The sequence below is a fragment of the Salarias fasciatus genome, chromosome 2 (assembly GCF_902148845.1).
Source record: "Salarias fasciatus chromosome 2, fSalaFa1.1, whole genome shotgun sequence".
Classification (NCBI taxonomy): Eukaryota; Metazoa; Chordata; class Actinopteri; order Blenniiformes; family Blenniidae; genus Salarias; species Salarias fasciatus.
Window position 1 is genome coordinate 19,654,380 of NC_043746.1, and position 19,329 is coordinate 19,673,708.

The 19,329-nt window shown below is 40.7% G+C and overlaps 1 protein-coding gene across 5 annotated transcripts in view; it reads right to left on the reverse strand.

Moving 5' to 3' along the window:
- The window catches only part of diaph2 (diaphanous-related formin 2), a 372,939-nt gene that overhangs the window by 265,875 nt on the left and 87,735 nt on the right, over positions 1–19,329 (reverse strand). For all 5 annotated transcript variants that reach the window (XM_030103500.1, XM_030103494.1, XM_030103505.1 and 2 more), the window contains one exon: positions 5,320–5,459. In XM_030103500.1, coding sequence (XP_029959360.1) covers positions 5,320–5,459 — 140 coding nt within the window. The remainder of the gene's footprint in view (positions 1–5,319; positions 5,460–19,329) is intronic.

Genomic DNA, 19,329 nt, shown 5'->3' on the forward strand with positions numbered 1-19,329 from the left:
AGCATTACATGATCTTACTAAAGGCTAATATGACTGTGTCTGTGTGAAGTTTGCAAGTTCTTCCTGAGAATTCTTTTTTTTTTTTTCCCACTTTTTCTTTGAGTGCTGTGGTTTCCTCCAACAGTCTGAATATGAAGTGAACTACAGAGTAAATGGTCTCTGGGTGAAAATGTGTGACTTTAACTCCAGTTACATGGAAGTAATCAGTAATCCAACTAAACACTGATGCAACTAAAAATACGTAATAAAAACATGGTGATCAGATTAAGGTCCTATTTAAACAAGAAAACCGAGTTAAAATGTAAAGCTTTAATTGCGTTGTGGGTGTCAGTTTATATGACAACTTTTTGAAAACAGAATCTTTTCTGAAACAAAAAAGCAAAAAGGCTGCATTTTCACTTAAATTGGGGCTGAGTTGGGAAGAAATCAGTCAAACTGGTGAAGAATTCACTCTGCAGAAACAGCTAGTGTATCTTTCCACGTTGGTCTCATGGCTGTCAACTCTATTCCGGCTGTGATCAGCTCCAGTTTTCAGTCACCCTAAGTAGAATGGAGTGTACATTATTAGGGATGCTGAACGGACAGAGACCCTTTGAAGGTCATCTGCAGCTTTCTAGCCCTGCTACTGTACATAACAGACATACATTTCCAAATATATTGAGTGCTTATCACACTGGCCATCAGGATAGAGAATCAACAAGACATTGCAACTTTATGTTGGCGGGCGTAGTAACTCCAGAGCTCGTAAAAAACCCATTACTACTGTTCCATGCAGCCCTCAGCGCACAGCTCCGCACACTCAACTGAGAAAAGCTGGTGAGACTGATTCAGACGCGGAGACACCCTGTGTTGCTCAGCAGCAAGATCATCACAATAGCCCACACCTTGAGTGTACAGACACAGAGAGAAACTCCAGTGTCAGCAAATGTCTCCCGCCTACATAAAAAGACCCCGCAAGAAAAACGCTCCAGAGGAAATGTCTGACTTGTACCATGAAGATTTCACATAATGAAAAGTTAGGAGCCCAGTTCAATTTCGCTTAAATATGACTTAGGGATCTGAGACCTAGCAGATCTAATATGGAAGTCACTGTCGGGATTTGACAGAGTCATAGTGTAAAGCTGAGAGCTAAACACAGAGAACTTCAGAAGCATGCGCATATTCTTGTGCTCAAAACCACAGAGCAGTGGCTGTGAGAAATAGGAGGAATATTTACTGCTTCAGGTTGGAATCATTGCCTGAAAAATACATCTAGCAAGTGTCCCTTAATTCATTAACTAAATATGAATATGCATAATATAATACTGTTGTGATTCTGCTTCAATAATGTACAAAAAAAAAATTAAAACACCACTGTCACCACCTATAAATAATCTTGATATATTTTAAATGGATCACATCATTGTTTCCACAGTGCGAAGCAGACAAAGCAGTTATGAAATGAGTGTGAAAGGAAGGCTGGGCTGACACACCCCAGGATTTCTCTCTCACTAAATGAGAAAATAAGTGGGCTGTAATTTTCTGTAAGTTGGCGTCTCACTTCATGTCAGTGGATTAAGAAATTAATGAAAAGTGGCTAGTCAATCTGACACTTCTAAATTAAGAAGCGAGTATCCAAATGACAAAATTAAAAGGGGGGAGAATGAAGTAGAGGATAAATAATTGGCTGGGGGATTTTTTGACACAGAGAGAAGTGGAAAACATGGCAGCTGAGGAGAGGAGAGTGGAAACAGAGAAGGCAGCCGACGCTCTAGGCAATGCCATCTGTGGGTGGATCTGCAAAGGCTGCGTGCCACACACCTGTGCGGGACTGCCTGGGAGATAAGGCCCTCAGCACAATGGCCCCGTGGCCACCTGCGCTGCCAAGCAGGTGCACAGCCCAGCCAATTAAACTATTAGACAAACACAGGCCTCTGGGAGCAAATTAGCAGGCTGCCCAAACATCAGAGGAAAAACAAAAAGCAGTGGTAAGCACTCAGAGAGAAGTACAACACCACTTTGATGGTGAGACTTTCATTGCGGTGGTACGGCACTAAGCTTCATGCTTGAATTAAAGAAGATACTAAGTTCAGCGCTGAACAGATCTCTGCAGTGTGTGGGGACATGTGCATTAGGAATTAATATCCAAACGGAACAAAATATTCTGCTATATATATATATGGAAGTAGCAAACAAGCAGAGTAGAGGCTCCACATCGTAAAACAGAACACATCTAACTTTCAGACGTCTTACAATTATTCAACATGTCAAGTAATACCTAAAAATTAAGCAGGCTGGTTTCACTGAATCCGACTGGGAATACATAAAAGGCCAGAAGCATCCAAACCCACCTCAGAGCAGGTGTCGCCAACAACTCAGCACAAGAGTACAAGGCAAAGTGTGGTCATGTAAAATTACTTTTCAAAGTTTAAATAACACATAACAGCAGTCAAGGCCTTGTTTTCATTCCGCCAACTTTCGCACAGTGCTGTACTTTAGTCAGAATTTTGGGCCACAGAGGGCAGACTCCTTCCATATATAAATGGTAGAGAAATGAGGGCGTGAACTTCAGCATTCTGCTCAAGATTTAGCCAAATTCGCTTTAACACAGGCGAGACAATCTCACACAGTGTTTGCGTGGCCTTTTCAACTTTGAGAAAAGTGGAATATGGGGAAGTAACCGGTGGGGGGTATGGATCAGTGTTACAGCAGAGATGAGAGTCTGTCTCAGCGATGAGAAAATGCTCTGCAGCGTTGAACTGTGAGGCATGACGGGAAAAGTGATAAAACAGGCCAGTACACAATAATATGTATTAATAATAGTTATTGTGTTACCTTCATGACTACTAAAGTCTGTTTTAAACATCTATAAAGCTCATCAAATCCTAATGAAGGCCCCAGAAAACTAGGAGTATTGATGCTATGACTGTCAAGGTCAAGGTTAACATGACTTCATTTATAACTGATCGTTTTTTGTTTCGACTGCAGTTCTGATTTGAAACACTCTGCATGTGTAAGGAGGATGAAACCAGGTACTTAGAAGCATAAAAAAAAAAAAACCGAAAGAAAAACACATCCTAATAAATATAATAAAAAGTTGTTCCTGGGACAAATAATAAATAAATACAAGTTAGGCTCCCATTATAGTGAAGCTGATTTCAATAAATCTGATTAAGGCCAGTTAACCGCACTAACACTTAAATTAAAACACCAATACACTATTATGTGACCTCCTTTCTTCATCATAAACACTGACACACCTAAAACAGAAAGCTCTGCATATTGTGTTCTGGCGCCTCCCTCACAACTTCCATGAGGCTTTATACAAGTATACTGTACAAAGGTCACATTAACATAGCTGAGTCAAATGCTGACTTCTGGGGTGTTGTGATCCATAACAATTAAGTGCATTCATATTAATTAGTCCTAATCTCACCCATGCTTCAAGAAAATAATCTGTCACTTTCCCCGGGAGAGAGATAAAAGTGGGCGTAAAGACGAGCAGGGGAACCGGTGATAGCCAAGCACGGTCACCCAAAGGCGGCTCTGCGGACACATATAGCGTCCGTGGGAGGCGGCTCCTTCATAAAGCACGGGCTCCTCGTGCGCTGGTCAAAGGTTCAGCCATTTAAAAACGCCCACAGGGCAAACTTGGCCTCGGTGTTGCCCCTTCGGCACCAGTTGGTCTTTCTGAGTGCAAAGGCTGACTTGGCTCCCCACCGCTTGCTGGAGATTTTGGACAGCTCCGCCATCACTCCAAGGGTAATTACTCAGCTACTTCGCAATTCATTACGCTGTGGCACACACACACACAAACACAAACACACACTCAATACATCACAAGTGGCATTAATGAAATAGTGAATTGTTAGCCAACTGAATATCTTCATGTGCACACACCAAATCAGCAGGTTACTTTAGCAAGAGCATGGCGCTCTTACGTTTGAAATTAGTAAACGCAAGGCTGAAGTGATAATGCCACTCGTACCACACAGACGAAATAAAAGCTACTCTGAGGCTACGGTGGCAGGCTGTTTGTGCACCGAGACTCAAAGTAAAATTATATTCCACTTATCCGGTGACCATTTAATATGCACCTATCATTGGTTCGCATTAAAGAACGTCTCCTCAGCGGCGGGCTGGTAAATAATTGAGATGATCTGCTGTCACTGAGGGTCCCATTGCACAAGTGAGACCAAATTAAACTTGAAGATCTCGTTTTAAGGACACGAGGCAGATCATTTTGAGGAGCTAGAGACTAAGCAAAATAGAAAAAAAACAAAACAAAACAAAAACTACGAGACCTGATAATGAATAAGTCAAGAACCAGGCAAAGAAAGAAATACAAAAATACTGACTCATTGTTTTTCTTGGATTTATAATAGGTTACCAAAAACAACAAGACTCAATAAGAATGACTTTCTATCCATTAGAGTTTTATTAGAGATGTTCGAGTTGTAAGCACAAAACTGCTAAATGTAAGCTGAGGTTCATTTTCACAGCTGCATCATCGTTTTACTTATATTTAAATTCAAACTATAGGACTTTCCTATATATGTGGAGTTTAAATTGTCTGGTTTGGTGAATTAAATGCCTTCTGGCTTTAAATATGATTAAAAAACTAACTTCTATCATCAGCCATATGCCACTGTCTGGCAGATTTGCTGCGTCTGCCTGCCATCAGTTTTTGCACAGAAATGCGCCATAGTACTTGAAAATATTAAAGAATAAATATGTAAACAGCAACAAACTGAGGTCCACATTTAAATCTCAGCCAATCTTCAAGTGAAAGCCCCTATCTTCAAGAACACCGGTGCTGCGCTTTTTTTCTAAAGGACGTCCGGGTGAAATAAAGTCGAAGACGGCAGCATACCATTAACCTTCAACATCTGACAGAAGTGAAATACATCTGTCGCAGAAGAAATACGCCAAAATGTCCCGAAGACTCCAATCCAAACCATGTGCCAAACTTGTGCTGAAGATTTACATAGACAAAATACATCAACCGTGTGAGTCTATAATCATTTCTTAGAAAGCAGCAAAATGCTATCCTTCATGAACTTCAGTGAGATAATGTATGAAGAATTACAGTGATACATTCCTATTATCTTACTTTAAAAAATATATATATATTAATGTTTCACAGTCATATCTGAAAGACAGAGATAATGGTGGTTTTTACAGTTGTGAGGCCCCAACCGAAAGAGAAAAAAAAAGAAAAGAAAACAAAAACAAGCATAACAAGCAGTTCGCCGATTGTAATAGGGACTTTGTACAGCGATGGTATTGCCAATTACAAGTGGCGGTTTGCAGTGAGCAGAAAAAGCAGGAGTCACTAACCTGACAGGATTACTCGTGAGAGATACTCTGAGGGATTCCAGGCAATTGAGCAGCTTTTCCTCTGTGATGCCCGAACGCAGTTCATGGACATATTCTTGGGATGAAAGTGTACACTCATGCTTGCTGTTCCTCAGTCCACCCTGCCAACAACAAATCGACACAACAGTTATTAGATACTGTAGCCTCGGCACAGAAACAATCCTGGAATAACACAAAGAAAGCATTAAAGTGTGTGAGAAATCCATCGAAAAACAGAAGGAAACAGAAATTGCATCAATATCACAGGAAATTTTAGAAAAAGTAGTGTGTGTGTGTGTGTGTGTGTGTGTGTGTGTGTGTGTGTGTGTGTGTGTGTGTGTGTGTGTGTGTGTGTGTGTGTGTTAGCTCCTTTTCAATGTGGATTCAATGTGAATGGGAAAAAAAAACTAGCCACAATTTTTATATTTTAAGGAAACAAAGACATTTACAAGCTGTTTGCCTTCAATTAGCCAGAGTCCTGAAGGTGGACTGTATTCACAGACAGCCCAGCAAAGTCTCTACAAGCTATCTGCAACAGCTCCTGCTTGAAGTAAATGGATTTTTGTGTATTATCTCCACTGAGACGTGTTGCTACACTGATGCTTACACAGTCAGACTACCTATTGGCAGCAAAACACTACAGAGTCGCCCCTCATTCACACTCCCGATGAGGCACATGGAGTACTGTACAAGACAGTAAGGTAGAGCCTGATCTACCTGAAAATAATACTTAATAGTAAAATAAACTTGGAATCAAAAACAAATTGATAACTACAGCAATATTGATTCTTAGGAACAAGCTCCATGAACAAATTGGGTGCCAACTTTTCCAGATTACATCGTTAAAATGACACATTTTAGGTTGTTGTGTGTCGAGTTAAAATATCATGTCGGAGTAAATTAAGAAATCCATTGTGGAGGCAGTTTCACACATGCTGGAACCAGACTGCTAGTCAAAGTCATCATCGCTGCGTTCCTCCCTGGACCGCTGGTTCCCCGCAAAGTGAGCTGTGCTAATAGGCAGTTTGGGAAGTAATAAGCTAGCTCATTTATCTGGAGAAAAGAGAGGCCTGCTGCTCTCCTGCAATGCACAGTGAACATGAAAGGAGCATTTTTTTTTTTTTTTTTTTTTGGATAAACCAGCAGAAGTCAAAGAACAGCAAGCTAATAATAAGAATGTTTTTTTGTGAGTTGACTTTATGGTTTCAGTGGTTCAATAATATAAAATATAAACACAAAATTCTGGACGGAGTCCTGCCATTTATATATTTTTTTAAAAAATGTAGCCATAACCAATGGTACTACAGAGAAAGCCGGTTTAATCATCCACAGAGAATACATTATCAATACCTCTTATTCTATTATTACTCTAAGTCAGTCTCGCGTATGGAAAAAAAAAAAAACATTCACAAAAGTCAAAATATGGCAGTGAAATTTCTTAAAAGTGTCCAGTTTGCCAATTCAGTTTTATAATGTCATACTAATCATAACAATAATACACTTTTCTGTCTGTCCTCCACCCTGCTCATATTCATCTATATGAACACTTGGACTATTCATCTTATTCTCAGGCACAGTCGGGTGTGTGTGTAGGAGTGACTGACTTAGCTTTTATCTGAGTGAAAGCAGTTATTAGGCCAAGGGGGAGATAGAAATCCTTCTCATTACTATCTAGACTTTGCAACTATTACCAGTCTCCAGAGTCTTTATCCCACATTTCTGCCAAACACAATTTTATATTCTTCTTTGTAGGATTGACAGCTGCAGAAGAGCGATAACAATAGATGTAGGAAATTAACAGGATATTGATGAAAAAAATACACAGATAGGATGTGAAATGTCAGATTGATGGAGAGACAGACACTCCAAACACTTAGCGAAACCCCGAGGTGAAGTGTGGGAGTTTGTAAGCAATATACTTCAAGGTTTAACACAGAGAGTAATGTAAAAGCTGTCTTTAGAGTAAGTATCGATATTAAAAAAAACAACTTTATGCTTGTTTAAGTGCTGAAAAAACATGCTATGTTTTAATTCCTGATTGGTGCTTCCTATTCTTTTGCAAACAGGCTCTTAAAAACTGGTTCAAGTATAAAAGTTTGTGTCATTCAATTTTTTTTTTTTTTTTTTTGTCAATTCTGGAAATAAAGTTTGTTTATGAGTGACAGCTGTATGCATGTGCGTGCGTGTGTGTGTGTGTATAATACTGCATAATTTCCTCCTGCACAGGTGAAATTGAAAGCACACAGTCTTTCTTCTTTATTAATTCCAGATATACAGAGTTCATGCAATTAGCATTTTCAATCACAGCTTGATACTCATGAAGTCTCACTAAAAAGTCCCCCCCCCCAAAAAAAAAAAAAAAACATATTTCTCAAAAAAATACTCATTAAGACATTAAGCAGAATATTGCCTTAAGAGTTCACTCTCAGTTTATGTCCGCATATGATAATCAGTTAATCAGGGAAATAATATTACTGGTTCAGCAGATTCTCCCTTCAAAAGAAAAAGATCTTTGCATTAAAGTGAACGCAGAGTTTATTGATAGTCTGGTGAATATTTACACAGTCTAATTAAAACCCATTATTTTCAGCCACAAGAAAAGAAGAATGTGTTGAGAGTGTGTGTACAAGTGTGTGTACAAAGACGAGCACCGCTCACCACTCGCAAGTTCAAGTCTGGGTTTTGTGCACAGAGTTTTCATGTTCTCCCTGTTCATGTTTGAGTTTTCTCAAGTTTCCCCCCACAGTCCAAAAGTCTGAATATGAGACTGACCCTCCCCTTTAGTCCAGGGTGTATCCTGCTTTCACCGATCGCCAGCCCTGTGATCGATACGTTGAATATATCAGTATCGAAGATGTCAGGATTTATTTTATCGTGATTAATTACTGGTCATCCAACAAAACTGTATGTAAATTCACTTTCCAAAATCGCTTGTTCTGTTCCTCTACTGCAGACCTGCAGTGGTTGAACACATCTCCCTATGAGAAGACAAAAATAACCTCAAGAGGCTGCAAAACAAATGCTTAAAATTCATAGAACGTCGTTGAGTAAATAATAACATGAGGCATTTTAAGGCAGTTGTAAAAAGTTTTTTTTTTTTTCTTCCCCCTGGGTGGCAAGATTTGTCAGTTCTTTTTGATTTCTCACCAAAAATCAACCACAGAAGGTAACCGTTAGGCGGAAAATAGCCACAAATTGAAGTTTTTGGGGGTTTTTTTTCCCCTAACAGCAGTAATCACAAAACTCGCAATGAGATACTTAAGAGACAGATTAGCATATGTTTAAGTCAGGAGACAGAAATGTGGTGAATATCTTGTTATTTTCAAATGTTGGTTATATTTCTGGGTGCGATATCTGTCCAGTTTTGTCATAGATGCCTGGGTCTGGACTTTATCTAAAACTGTAACTAAACAGCGACTGTGCAATCCCATTACTGTACGACTGCCCTTCACTCACAGAGCATAGACGTGTCCGATAATTGAAAACAAACTGAGAGGAAGCCTTTGGCTGCACTGTTTATCATCTAACAGAGCCAATATTCCCTGGACGGGCACCTACCAAAGATTAGAAAACTCATGTACTCAAAAGTTTTGTGAGAACCAGAGTCCAAAAAAAAAAAAAAGAGAGAGAGAGAGAACTGGTCCAAAGTTTACTCAAATTATACCAAACAAACTTAACAAACCGTACAAACATAAAAACTTTTGGAAAACACAGCAAGAAGATACTATTTACTGTGGTCTGAAATAACAATAAAAAAATAAGGCGATAAAATTCTGCTTACAGTCACGACGATTCCATTTTTGGACATGGCCGATGGCGAGACTGCCTTTTCAGAGCGGTGCTCAGGAATGGACAGCGAGAGGCAAATACATCACCTAGTTTTTATTTATCTGCGGACTTCTCAGTAGTTCCCAGCAGGCACGCCACTATGTCCAGAAAAGCTAGAGCTCTGGTTTCACCACACGCTCTGACCTCTGGAAACCAAAGACACTGACCATAAACTGCTTTTTCATGACCCCAGCCTGAATCAATAGGCTCCTTTGGGATAATATCAACATTACACCACCATACTGGCAGCGCAGGCACGGGGAGCGGGAGGGGAGGATTACACGCTGGCCGCTGGGTAATAGAGTTTTCCCCCCATCAGGTTCACAAAAATGGTCAACAGAAGAAAATGGTCAAAAAGAGGCCCGAGAGAATGGGAGCGAGGGAAGGTGGATGGGAAGGAGAGGAGGATGTTATGTGTGTGGTTTGCGGTGCAATGGGAAGACATAAGGGAAATAAGCATAGAGAGTAAAAGGGTGGTAGAAGAAGTGGGAAACAGATACCAAAAAAAGGAGTATGGGGGAGAAAGGGCAGGACAGAGATAGAATATCGGGAGACAGAGCAACCTCAACAGCAGAGGACAGACAGCCTTTTGACCACAACCTAGAGCCTCATCTCCTGCCGCTTATTGAATCCCCTATTTGTCGATAACAGTATTTCCTGCCAAAGAAAATAGTGCTGGGAGCAATTACTTCAGTGAGCCTGTCAATTTCATTTTGGGGGGTTAGGGGAGCATCGAGGCTCATTCCCTTCTCCTCTATCACCTCTGTCTCCCTCTCTGTATGCCACGGGGAGTGACGGAGTGCTGTGCCTTCTATCCAGGGCAGGGCGGGCAGACAATGCCAGGGCGGGTGAACCTCCACATGTCATCTTCACCTGTAATGAGCCTATAACAAGCTGGCAGCTTCCTCAGTGGCCGGCGCTCAGCACACTCAGCCACACTGATAGATACATTATTCAACTTCTTTGTCAGCTTACTGGAAAACCACATAAGCAGCAACATGTCTGGGCTGGAAGCGAGCTCTCGGAGAAAAGCTCGCAGGCCAGACATGCTCTTCCATTCAGCCAGACATTGCTCCCCTCCTCTCTATCTTTCTCAGACACATGCACATGTACACAATCCGAGAGGATTTTTCACCCCATCTCACTCGCTGTGTTGAGTGGTTAAGAGGTGTGAGTGATATTCCAACGGCTTTGAAAAATGACAATCATGAAAGTCATCCGAGACTCGTGTGTGTCCCCTGACAGCAATATCATGGCGCCACTGCATTTCATTTGAATTACATGACTTCATACAAGGACACTGAAGCTACTATTAAACCACATGTTTCACAAAAAAAAAAAAAAAAAAAAAAAAAAAAGGCAATCAAAGCTGTGGCTCAGCTATAGAGGGAAATAAGATACAGGTACTGTCCTGATTTGAGTGCTTGATGCTTTGGACAAGTCACAAAAACCGCATTTCAAGGAAACACATGTAAATAACAGTGACGTCACTTTGCAAACTGGTTGCATGGAAATTATCTGCATCGGAGGGACAGAAGGATGGATGGTTACAGTGTAGGCCACTGTTCTTGGAATATAATGAATCACATAATATTACGACACAGGACTCCCATTCTAAAGCCTGAAAAACTCAGACAATAAGTTGTGGATTACAGAAAAAAAAAATCTAATTACTGCTTCTTTGTGTGTAATTAATGAAAATTACTGGAGCACCCCACCGTTTTATGTAAAAATAATAAAGATAGAATCTGAGCAATTAGAGCATATCGAGCTTGGTGATAGCCATGTTGTAGCTTAATTTCCTGTTCATTAGGGGCTGATGGATTAGTTGAGAAAAAAAAAAAAAATGATACCGCAAGAATGGATAATCGTCTACAGGTAGGTAGAACAGATCATCCCATCCTTTCTCCCATGATGCATAGAGTGACCTATGAACAAGGGGCGCTGACACGGCCGTGCAAGGAAATAATGTGCGCTGTAAAATGTTGCACATTAATAACAAGAAAGCCAACCTGAGGGATGTTCTACTATATAAATAAGCAATCCTACATTTACCAACCTAAAGTTTGGCATGTGGGTCTGACAGGAGTCTCGGGAAAGGTCAACGGGAACACGGATCAGTTGAGATGCTGGTTGGATGGACAATGAGTTTTCCCTAGCCCTGCTTAAAGGACAGAGTTCTGCTGCCGCCAGATAAGGCATTTCATCTCGCCACCAGGGCGCAGGGCTCCCAGCTCAGTGGGGGATTTCCCACCAGACCATGTGGCCAAGTATTTCATCTCTTTCTCTCATCGTCAATATACAACTCGGTCTCTTTACTTCCCCTTATATTCATTCTTTTTCCTTTCTGTTTTTCACCTCCGCCACGGCATGGTGTGTTTGAATTTTGGGTGGCAGACACAAAGAAATTAGTGTTTATCTGCATACACAAGGGGTCTTTTCTCCATTTTCCATCTATTTTGTTCTTCTATCTTCTGCCCATTTTGGACAGAAAACAAAACCGACGAGCAGCTTTGTTCTCCCGTGACTGGGCGAGTACAAGTTGCTGATAACACAGACACAATTAGGCCCACAACATTGTCTCAGCAATCAGGCTGGCGGTCGCGTGTCTCATGTCCAGACAAAGCGAGTCCACTGTAACTGAGCAGCACACACCAAAAGAAACAATGAAGTCTCAGACTGGATGAAAAAAAAATTAAAAATCTTGCACAGTTCATTTAATAAGGAACGCTGGGCAACAGCGAAGGCATCATGCTCGTGCTTGTGTGCCGATTCCCACGGCTGGGAGGAAGAGCCCCTTCATGACAGGAGCAAACACAAAAAAATCAGGACATTAAACCATTATTCTCTTGTATAAAACTTAAATAGAGCAACAATAAACTTTAATAGCAATTCAATGACACAAAACTACACAGCACTCCTGTATTTGCATGTGATGGGAGTAGTATGCATGCATGCATTCAAAGGTCAGAAAAAATACATATACACGCACAGAACAACTTAACCATAGGGCTGAATACATATGAGATTTATTTATTCAGAGCCCAATTTTATGCAGAGATAGTATTAAAGAAGAAACACCATGTACTTTTAAAAAGGTTTTTTTTTTTTCTAACTTTTTGAGACAAAACTGAAGAACCAACTTTCGCAAATTTCAAGAATCGAATTGCGATGCAGCTATGAAAGAGAGGTTTACAGCAAACAAATAAATAAATAAATAACTGACATGATGCTCACATTAACGCATTTAAAGGCAATTACCACAAAGAAGTAAAAAATGTTTCCGCCGGCTGCACCAGCAATAACTACATTTCGACAGATGAATGAAAGATTTTATTTGTGCCCAAGGCTGCATCGCAAAATCAGTGTGTTCTTAGCAAAAGTAACTTTTCTACAATGCAAGGGGTAATCTGTAAATGACAAAAACATCCAATGAACATTCCAACGCTTTGACAGACTCTCATTGTGTTTTAGAGCTGAAGTGTGGCATGTGCTACTAATTATGAAAGGTTTCAGTTAGATTTAATAACTGCTACTCTTCACCACTTCCAAAGGCACAATTTAAGTCAGTTCAAGGTGAATCTCTTTGTGATCTTGCCACTTTGACCTTTGCCGAACGAAAAAAGAAAACACCTGTGATTGTGTTCCACTCCTTTAAGTGGCTCACCTCCTCACTTTCTCTCACGTTTTCTACAATCAGCTTGACCTTCACAAGTCAGTTCAAGCTTTGGAGAAAACACCTACACGTACAGAAAACACGCTGTCCGCCCTACTGGCTGTGGCCCAGATGTGAGCAAGGTGAGGGCAGAGCAATGGGCTCCGTCAGCAAACTCCTTTGGCTTTAATCCCACTGAAAGTAGACCTGCAATATGCCATCATCAAACAGCAGGAAAGAGACGCCCACAATGACATAATATTCAGCGAAGGAGAACCGGGATGATCATCATCACATGACCCCAGGAGGTAAAGCAGTCGCCATCAGGGAAGCAAGGTCAAATCAAAGCCAAAGTCTTCTACTAGAGAAGAGGCACTGAAACCGATCTGTTTAAAATCAAAGCAAGGAAAGAGGATTTTTGAATGCATTTCTATCCCTGTTTAAATGGCAATGTGTTCAAGTGAAAATGGAAAACATTTGTTGTGTTCTGGTTGTCTGTTTACAGGAAACTGGTGGAAAACATGCTGTTGCACATGTGCACCATGGCCATACTGAATAGTTCTTCTGCAGATGCACGTAAAGATGGATACTAACAACAATGGCAGCCTCCAGGGCGACGTGCCTCCCAGTCGACATTCTCCTCGGAGTTGGTAGTTTTATAGCTGAGTCACTATAATAGCAATCCGAAGCCGAATTCAATCACAGAGAAAAAAAATTAAATAAATAGAGGCTACATCTCTGAGATGATAGACTGATTGTAGGAGCAACAGTCAGCATTGCAAAGAGATATATAAATGACAGAAAACTTAATTAAGAGCAAACCTGCAGAGAGAAAAACCAAGGTTTTGATGATGAAAAGCACTGTCATCTACAGCAATTAATCACTTGTATTATTTATGATATATAGTCAGATAATATCCAAGTAGTGGCAGGAATAAAAGCTCATACAACCCTTTACTTGAATTGTTTTTAACAGTGGGGAAATTATCTATTTAACTTAAAAACAAATATTATTTCAGGAGGTTTCAATTACTGAATAAACGGATACTAGATAACATTTGTGACTTAAAAACAGATCTGGACCTTAATGTGGAGGGTATTGTTACACTTTTGGACAGCAATAAAGTGAATTTTTGACACGTGTGTGTGTGTGTGTGTGTGTGTGTGTGTGTGTGTGTGTGTGTGTGTGTGTGTGTGTGTGAAAACTCGAAACTAGTTCAATGTTCACAGCATGATCATGCCATAAAAGATGTCACTAACATTACATTTAGGGCCAATCCCAATTCTACCCCTTACCCCTACCCCTTACCCCTACCCCTATGATATGCGCGTTCACGAGGCTTAAGGGCTATCCCAATTCTCCTTTTTGAATAGGGGTAGGGGTAAGGGGAAGGGCTATTTCACCCCTTTCAGCGAAGTCTGCATCGATGCTCCCTATTCTCAATAGGGGTAGGCGGAGTTTCACATTGGCCAGAAAAAAACAACATGGCGCCCACCACGGAGTCGCACAAATGTAAGATTGCTTTCTGTATACTATTTAAAAAGCTATAAAAAGTGTATTTGCTTCACTGAATTTATAGATAAACTAGCGTGACAGTGTCCCAGTCATGGATTAACGTTTTAGCGCTGCGCAGCACCGTTTCCAATCGTGAATTTGTAACTTATGAAGAGCACTAATCACTGAATTAACGTCATCCTTTATCATGTTTTTAACGTAATATGTTAGACACAGGGACCCCCGATGAAACCCGACTGCTGATTCAGTTTAGAGCCGGGTTCCTCAATTACCGGACCGCGGTCCACGACCGGACCGCGGCACACCTCGCTGCTGCCCCAGGGCAAATGTATGGAAAATAAAAAAAGAAAAAAAATCTTTCTTTAAACGCTCCATGTTCCGTGTGAGCACCATTCTGCACCGCGCCGCTCTGTGCGTGTCCAGCGCACTCCGTCGCACCGCACTGCTCGGCAGTCCTCGGTATCCCCCCCCCCCACAGGGCGCTGAAGTCCGGACCCATGCTTGTATATAAAAAGCAAATGTGGACCTTCAACATTTGTATTTGAGGACCCCTGGTTTAGAGGTTAAAAAGGAAGAAAAGTTTTTGAAATCAAAATACAGCGCCAAAACACATTGGGAGTAAATTATATTATTCGTCTAAGCTATAATATGTCAGTAATAAAACGTGTTTATATAAATATATCTGTATTACTTTAGGAAATTCATAAAAGAAAATGGCTTGGAAGGGGAAGTTACAGCCCAGCAAGCTTCAAAAAAGTGGGAGAACCTCAAAAAGAAATATAAGGTAAATAATAATACCATTATTAAAAAATAAAAGTAATTTCGAATGTAATTTCTATCATTTCTAATATCCATAATTTTTTGTTGTTATAGGAGTGCGGCGGGGCTTAAAGGGCCAAGGGGTATCCCAATTCATAGTGCTGCAAAGATAGCCCTAGCCCTCAGCCCTATTCTAAAAGGGGTAGGAGAGTGATAGGGGTAGGGCTAAGGGCTAAGGGGTAGGGGTAAGGGGTAGAATTGGGATTGGCCCTTAAACTGTGGTGGTCCTCCATCTCCCGCAGCCATATGCTGAAGTGCCCTGACTGACATTGTAAAGTACTCTGGGGTCTGATGACTCGGTGAACAAAGCAATATATAAGTAAAGACCATTTCTAAAGTTGAAACGGGGTATATAAGGGCAGATGCGGTAACGTAGTAGGTGTTGGCCTTGGGGGATTAGTGGCCGGCTACTTAAAATTCTAGTTTGACGATCAAAGACAAATCTGCTCAAGGTTATGGAAATGAGTATAATTTTGGAAATCCTACACAATCTGCAACTTCAGGTCCTGGAACCAAAATGTTTTTAACAGCTTGGGTCACAACTTTGGCTTTGGCCTATTGATTCTCCGCAGCAAATTTCACATCCTAATGCGAGATACAATGCCATGCACATAAATGCACAACAGCATTGACAACTTCTGTCAAATAAATATTGGTTGGAGAAAAAAAAAAGCACCCAGATTTTATTAAATTAGCTTCAGTAACATTATTTTTAGTGGAACCCGACATTACGGTGTGTATATTAGATGAACCACAAAGCTACGGTCAATTAATTCCCAGTAGGAGGGAATGTTGTACAGCCTGAATCACAAAGGTTTTTACGTGCGCGTGTGTGTGTGTGTGTGTGTGTGTGTGTGTGTGTGTGTGTGTGTGTGTGTGTGTGTGTGTGTGCGCGCGCGCGCGCGTGCACGCGGAGCATGAGTGTGCATATTAACATATGCTCTCAGAACTGAATGTGCATGCTTGTAGGCCAATGTTCCTACATGAGTGTATTTTGGGATATGTTTGTGTGTAGTGCAGAATATTCCCTTAAGCTGCTCTCCCTGTGCTTCGCAGGGCTCATATCTGCACTGAATTTCAATGACACTTCCTTAAAGATAGGAGCAGATGTCAGACAGCTCGCTGAAAGTCAGGTAGGAAAGAGTGAGAAAAGTAGAGTGAGTGAAACTAACTACACGAGCTGCAGAGAGGTCTAACGGTACGTTTCTTCTTAAAGCTTTTCAAAACAATAAAGTATATGATTTGAATAACTTATGCAGGATAAAATCAAGCATATACAAGCAAAAATATCCAATAAAATGACATATCACTAACAATTTTCGATTATTGTATCTTGCGTCGCCATCAGATATGAAGGGATTCTTGATTCACTGACTTGAACTGTGGTCGAAATATTTCAATGCGTTTAAGAAAAAAATTATTCATGTTACAATTTCAGGCACCAAAATATAAATAACACTCAATTTCTCGGTTAAAAAACAGTTTTGCAGCCATATAAAGGATCAAATTTAGTGCATGCATACAAAGGCACAGGGTTACGGCCGGTGATTCTGTTTACATTTGAGACTGATGTGCATTTTCATTGGTCAGAACAGGTTTGTCAATACAGATTTTCTGTTAATACCAGGTATGAAAGCATGAATAGAATATGAGAGACAGCTGATGGACAAGTCTCTGCAAAATGAAATTCCAACAATAAGATCATTACAGAGACTTATGGATTTTTAGTCTCCATTAACTCAACCTAAAAATAAGCTCTTGCACCGACTGCTTTCAAGATAATGGACCACACTCCAACCACTCACGAATCAACTCAAGGTTAGCAGGTGGCTTGACGCCATCCAAAAACCCCACAAAAAGCAGAAAGGCAAAGAATTTCCAATGTAGATGAAGTAAAAAACAAAAAAAAAGAGGTTTCAGTTTCCACAGTCATATAAAAGTGACAAAAAGAAAAAAAAAACATCAGAGGAAACTTAAAAGACATACTTCTTAGCAATTGTTTTCCTCTCAAGTACCCCTAGTGTCATCAAGAAGGTTAACAATTGAGCTGTTGAGCAGGTAGAGTCACACAGGATCTAATTTGAGTTTTCACAGTGGACTCTGCCACATTGATTGCGATGTGAAGGCCTAATGAACTCTGCTCGTGTTTCCAGCTGTGGGATCTTGGCTCTGAAGCCAAGACTTGCAAAACCTGACTAAAAGTTTGGAGGACAACTAAAAAGGGTCTGGAAACACTTAAACAATTAATAAATAAACAAGAGCACCAGCATCGGCGTTCAATATATGTCCAGTTTCAGGCTTTTCTGTCCTTCTTCACTGACTTTCTGCAAAAGGGAATAACCTTGATAAATCATATATAAGCAAAACCCACATTCATCTTTAATACATTTCATCCCCCACTGATTCAGCAAGAAAAAATGATCCTAGTTAAATATAAGCAAACAATACCTCAATTAGTCTTTTGTTGATTTAAAAAGTTGCCGGAGATTACATGTGCAGACAGAACGCCTGGCAATTGATCTCCAACAAAACCCTTGAGAAGCTTCGGTGTGCAGTGTCTTGTCATTTCCAGGACGCACAACTGAGACCACAAAGCTAACAGAGTGCTAAAAGTGACTGAAAGTAATAAGAACAAGAGGTATTACATCAAGTTCTAATTTTACCTCGTACCATTTGGATCTGGCTATTAAAAAAAGGAGAGCAAACAGTTCACATAGCATTAAACTGAAATGTACTTTCAGTAAACTGAATGTTGTTTCTGTTTTTGCTTCAATGACGTAAACATTCAAGCTCCTTCTAATAGTCCCGAGTCATGTGGGTCCACTTGATATCTAGTGTATGTAAGAAAAGCCTCTTTCCTGATCCAGAAGATGGTCTATTAAATGTGCACATTGTTGAAGAAGTGCTATTGAATTTAGTGAACACAAACAGCACTTCGGTCTAAGCCTTTGTTGTTGTTGTTGTCGATCGACTCGCACATATGTCTAAAACTATTTACTATAACCGTGGTGCGCATGTGTGGTACTCCACAGTTCAGAAACATTGTGTTTTCTCTGCATTTCTCACAAAGTGCCATTTTCAGAACATCGCAACCCCAACAACCAAAATGCAGCAAAAGTTTACTGTTTTGACTTGAAAGTCTTGCTGTCTAAACAGAGCCTTGGGGATTGGGTAAGGTACAGCATCACCTCTCATAGACCCAGACTTGTTGGGCTATTGAGGTCAGCCAGAATTCCTCACTGGAACACAGCACGAAAACTAACATACCAAAACAGAACAGACTGGGCAAAACTGCAAATGGGTGTCGCAGCAACTGAAAGAGCAACACGACAGCTGGTTTTATCTCCCTCTCTCTGACAGAATGCTGCTCTGGCAGCACCTATCTCACCACAGTAGCCCAGTCATGACTTTCTGTCATAAACATCTTTACAGAAATTCTGCTTCCAGCAATCAAGACAATGAAGCCCATCGCATGCTTCTGTCTCAACCATTCTCACAGATGTCTGCAGCTCTTTGGATCTCTTGTCTGACTCCACTCCTCTGCAAGGTCAAATCACTCTGTTTGTGTAAATATATGAACATATGCATGGATATTTAAAGAAAGAGGGCCCATTTAATAAATCGATCTCATATCTAGGATGTAGGTACCTGTTCAAAAGTGCGTGCAGCTTTGCTGCAAGTCTCAATGAGGGAGTCTGGATCAGACTCCTGATTGTGAGTACTGTTTTATGCTCCCTCTCTTTTATTTCTGGCTCTTGGCCTTTTGCTGGACCGTCTGTGCCACTGTTGGAGGTTAATCAAGCTGTGTCGGCCTGACCCTGGCCTTATGCTTTTAGTAACAATGCGTGCCAGAGTTGTGACCCCAATCCTTGTTTGACCCAAGTTCACGCCGTTGTCTTTAATTAATACCACAGAGGAGGAACTCTATCTTCACCTATACAGTGAGTGTGAAAAACAAAGGTCACACAATGAAATCCTAGTTTCATAAGCACAGGCAGGCTCCTTTAACTTTCTTTCTTGACTTATTGACTTTGTGAATGTGGAATTAGAGAGCAGGGGCCATTTATATAGCTTGTGCCAAAGTGAGGTAGGTGGCTCACTCCTGATCCACTTACATGCACACCTTTACCTACAAAACAAATGGTACAAATTGTAACATTCCATACTTAACCTC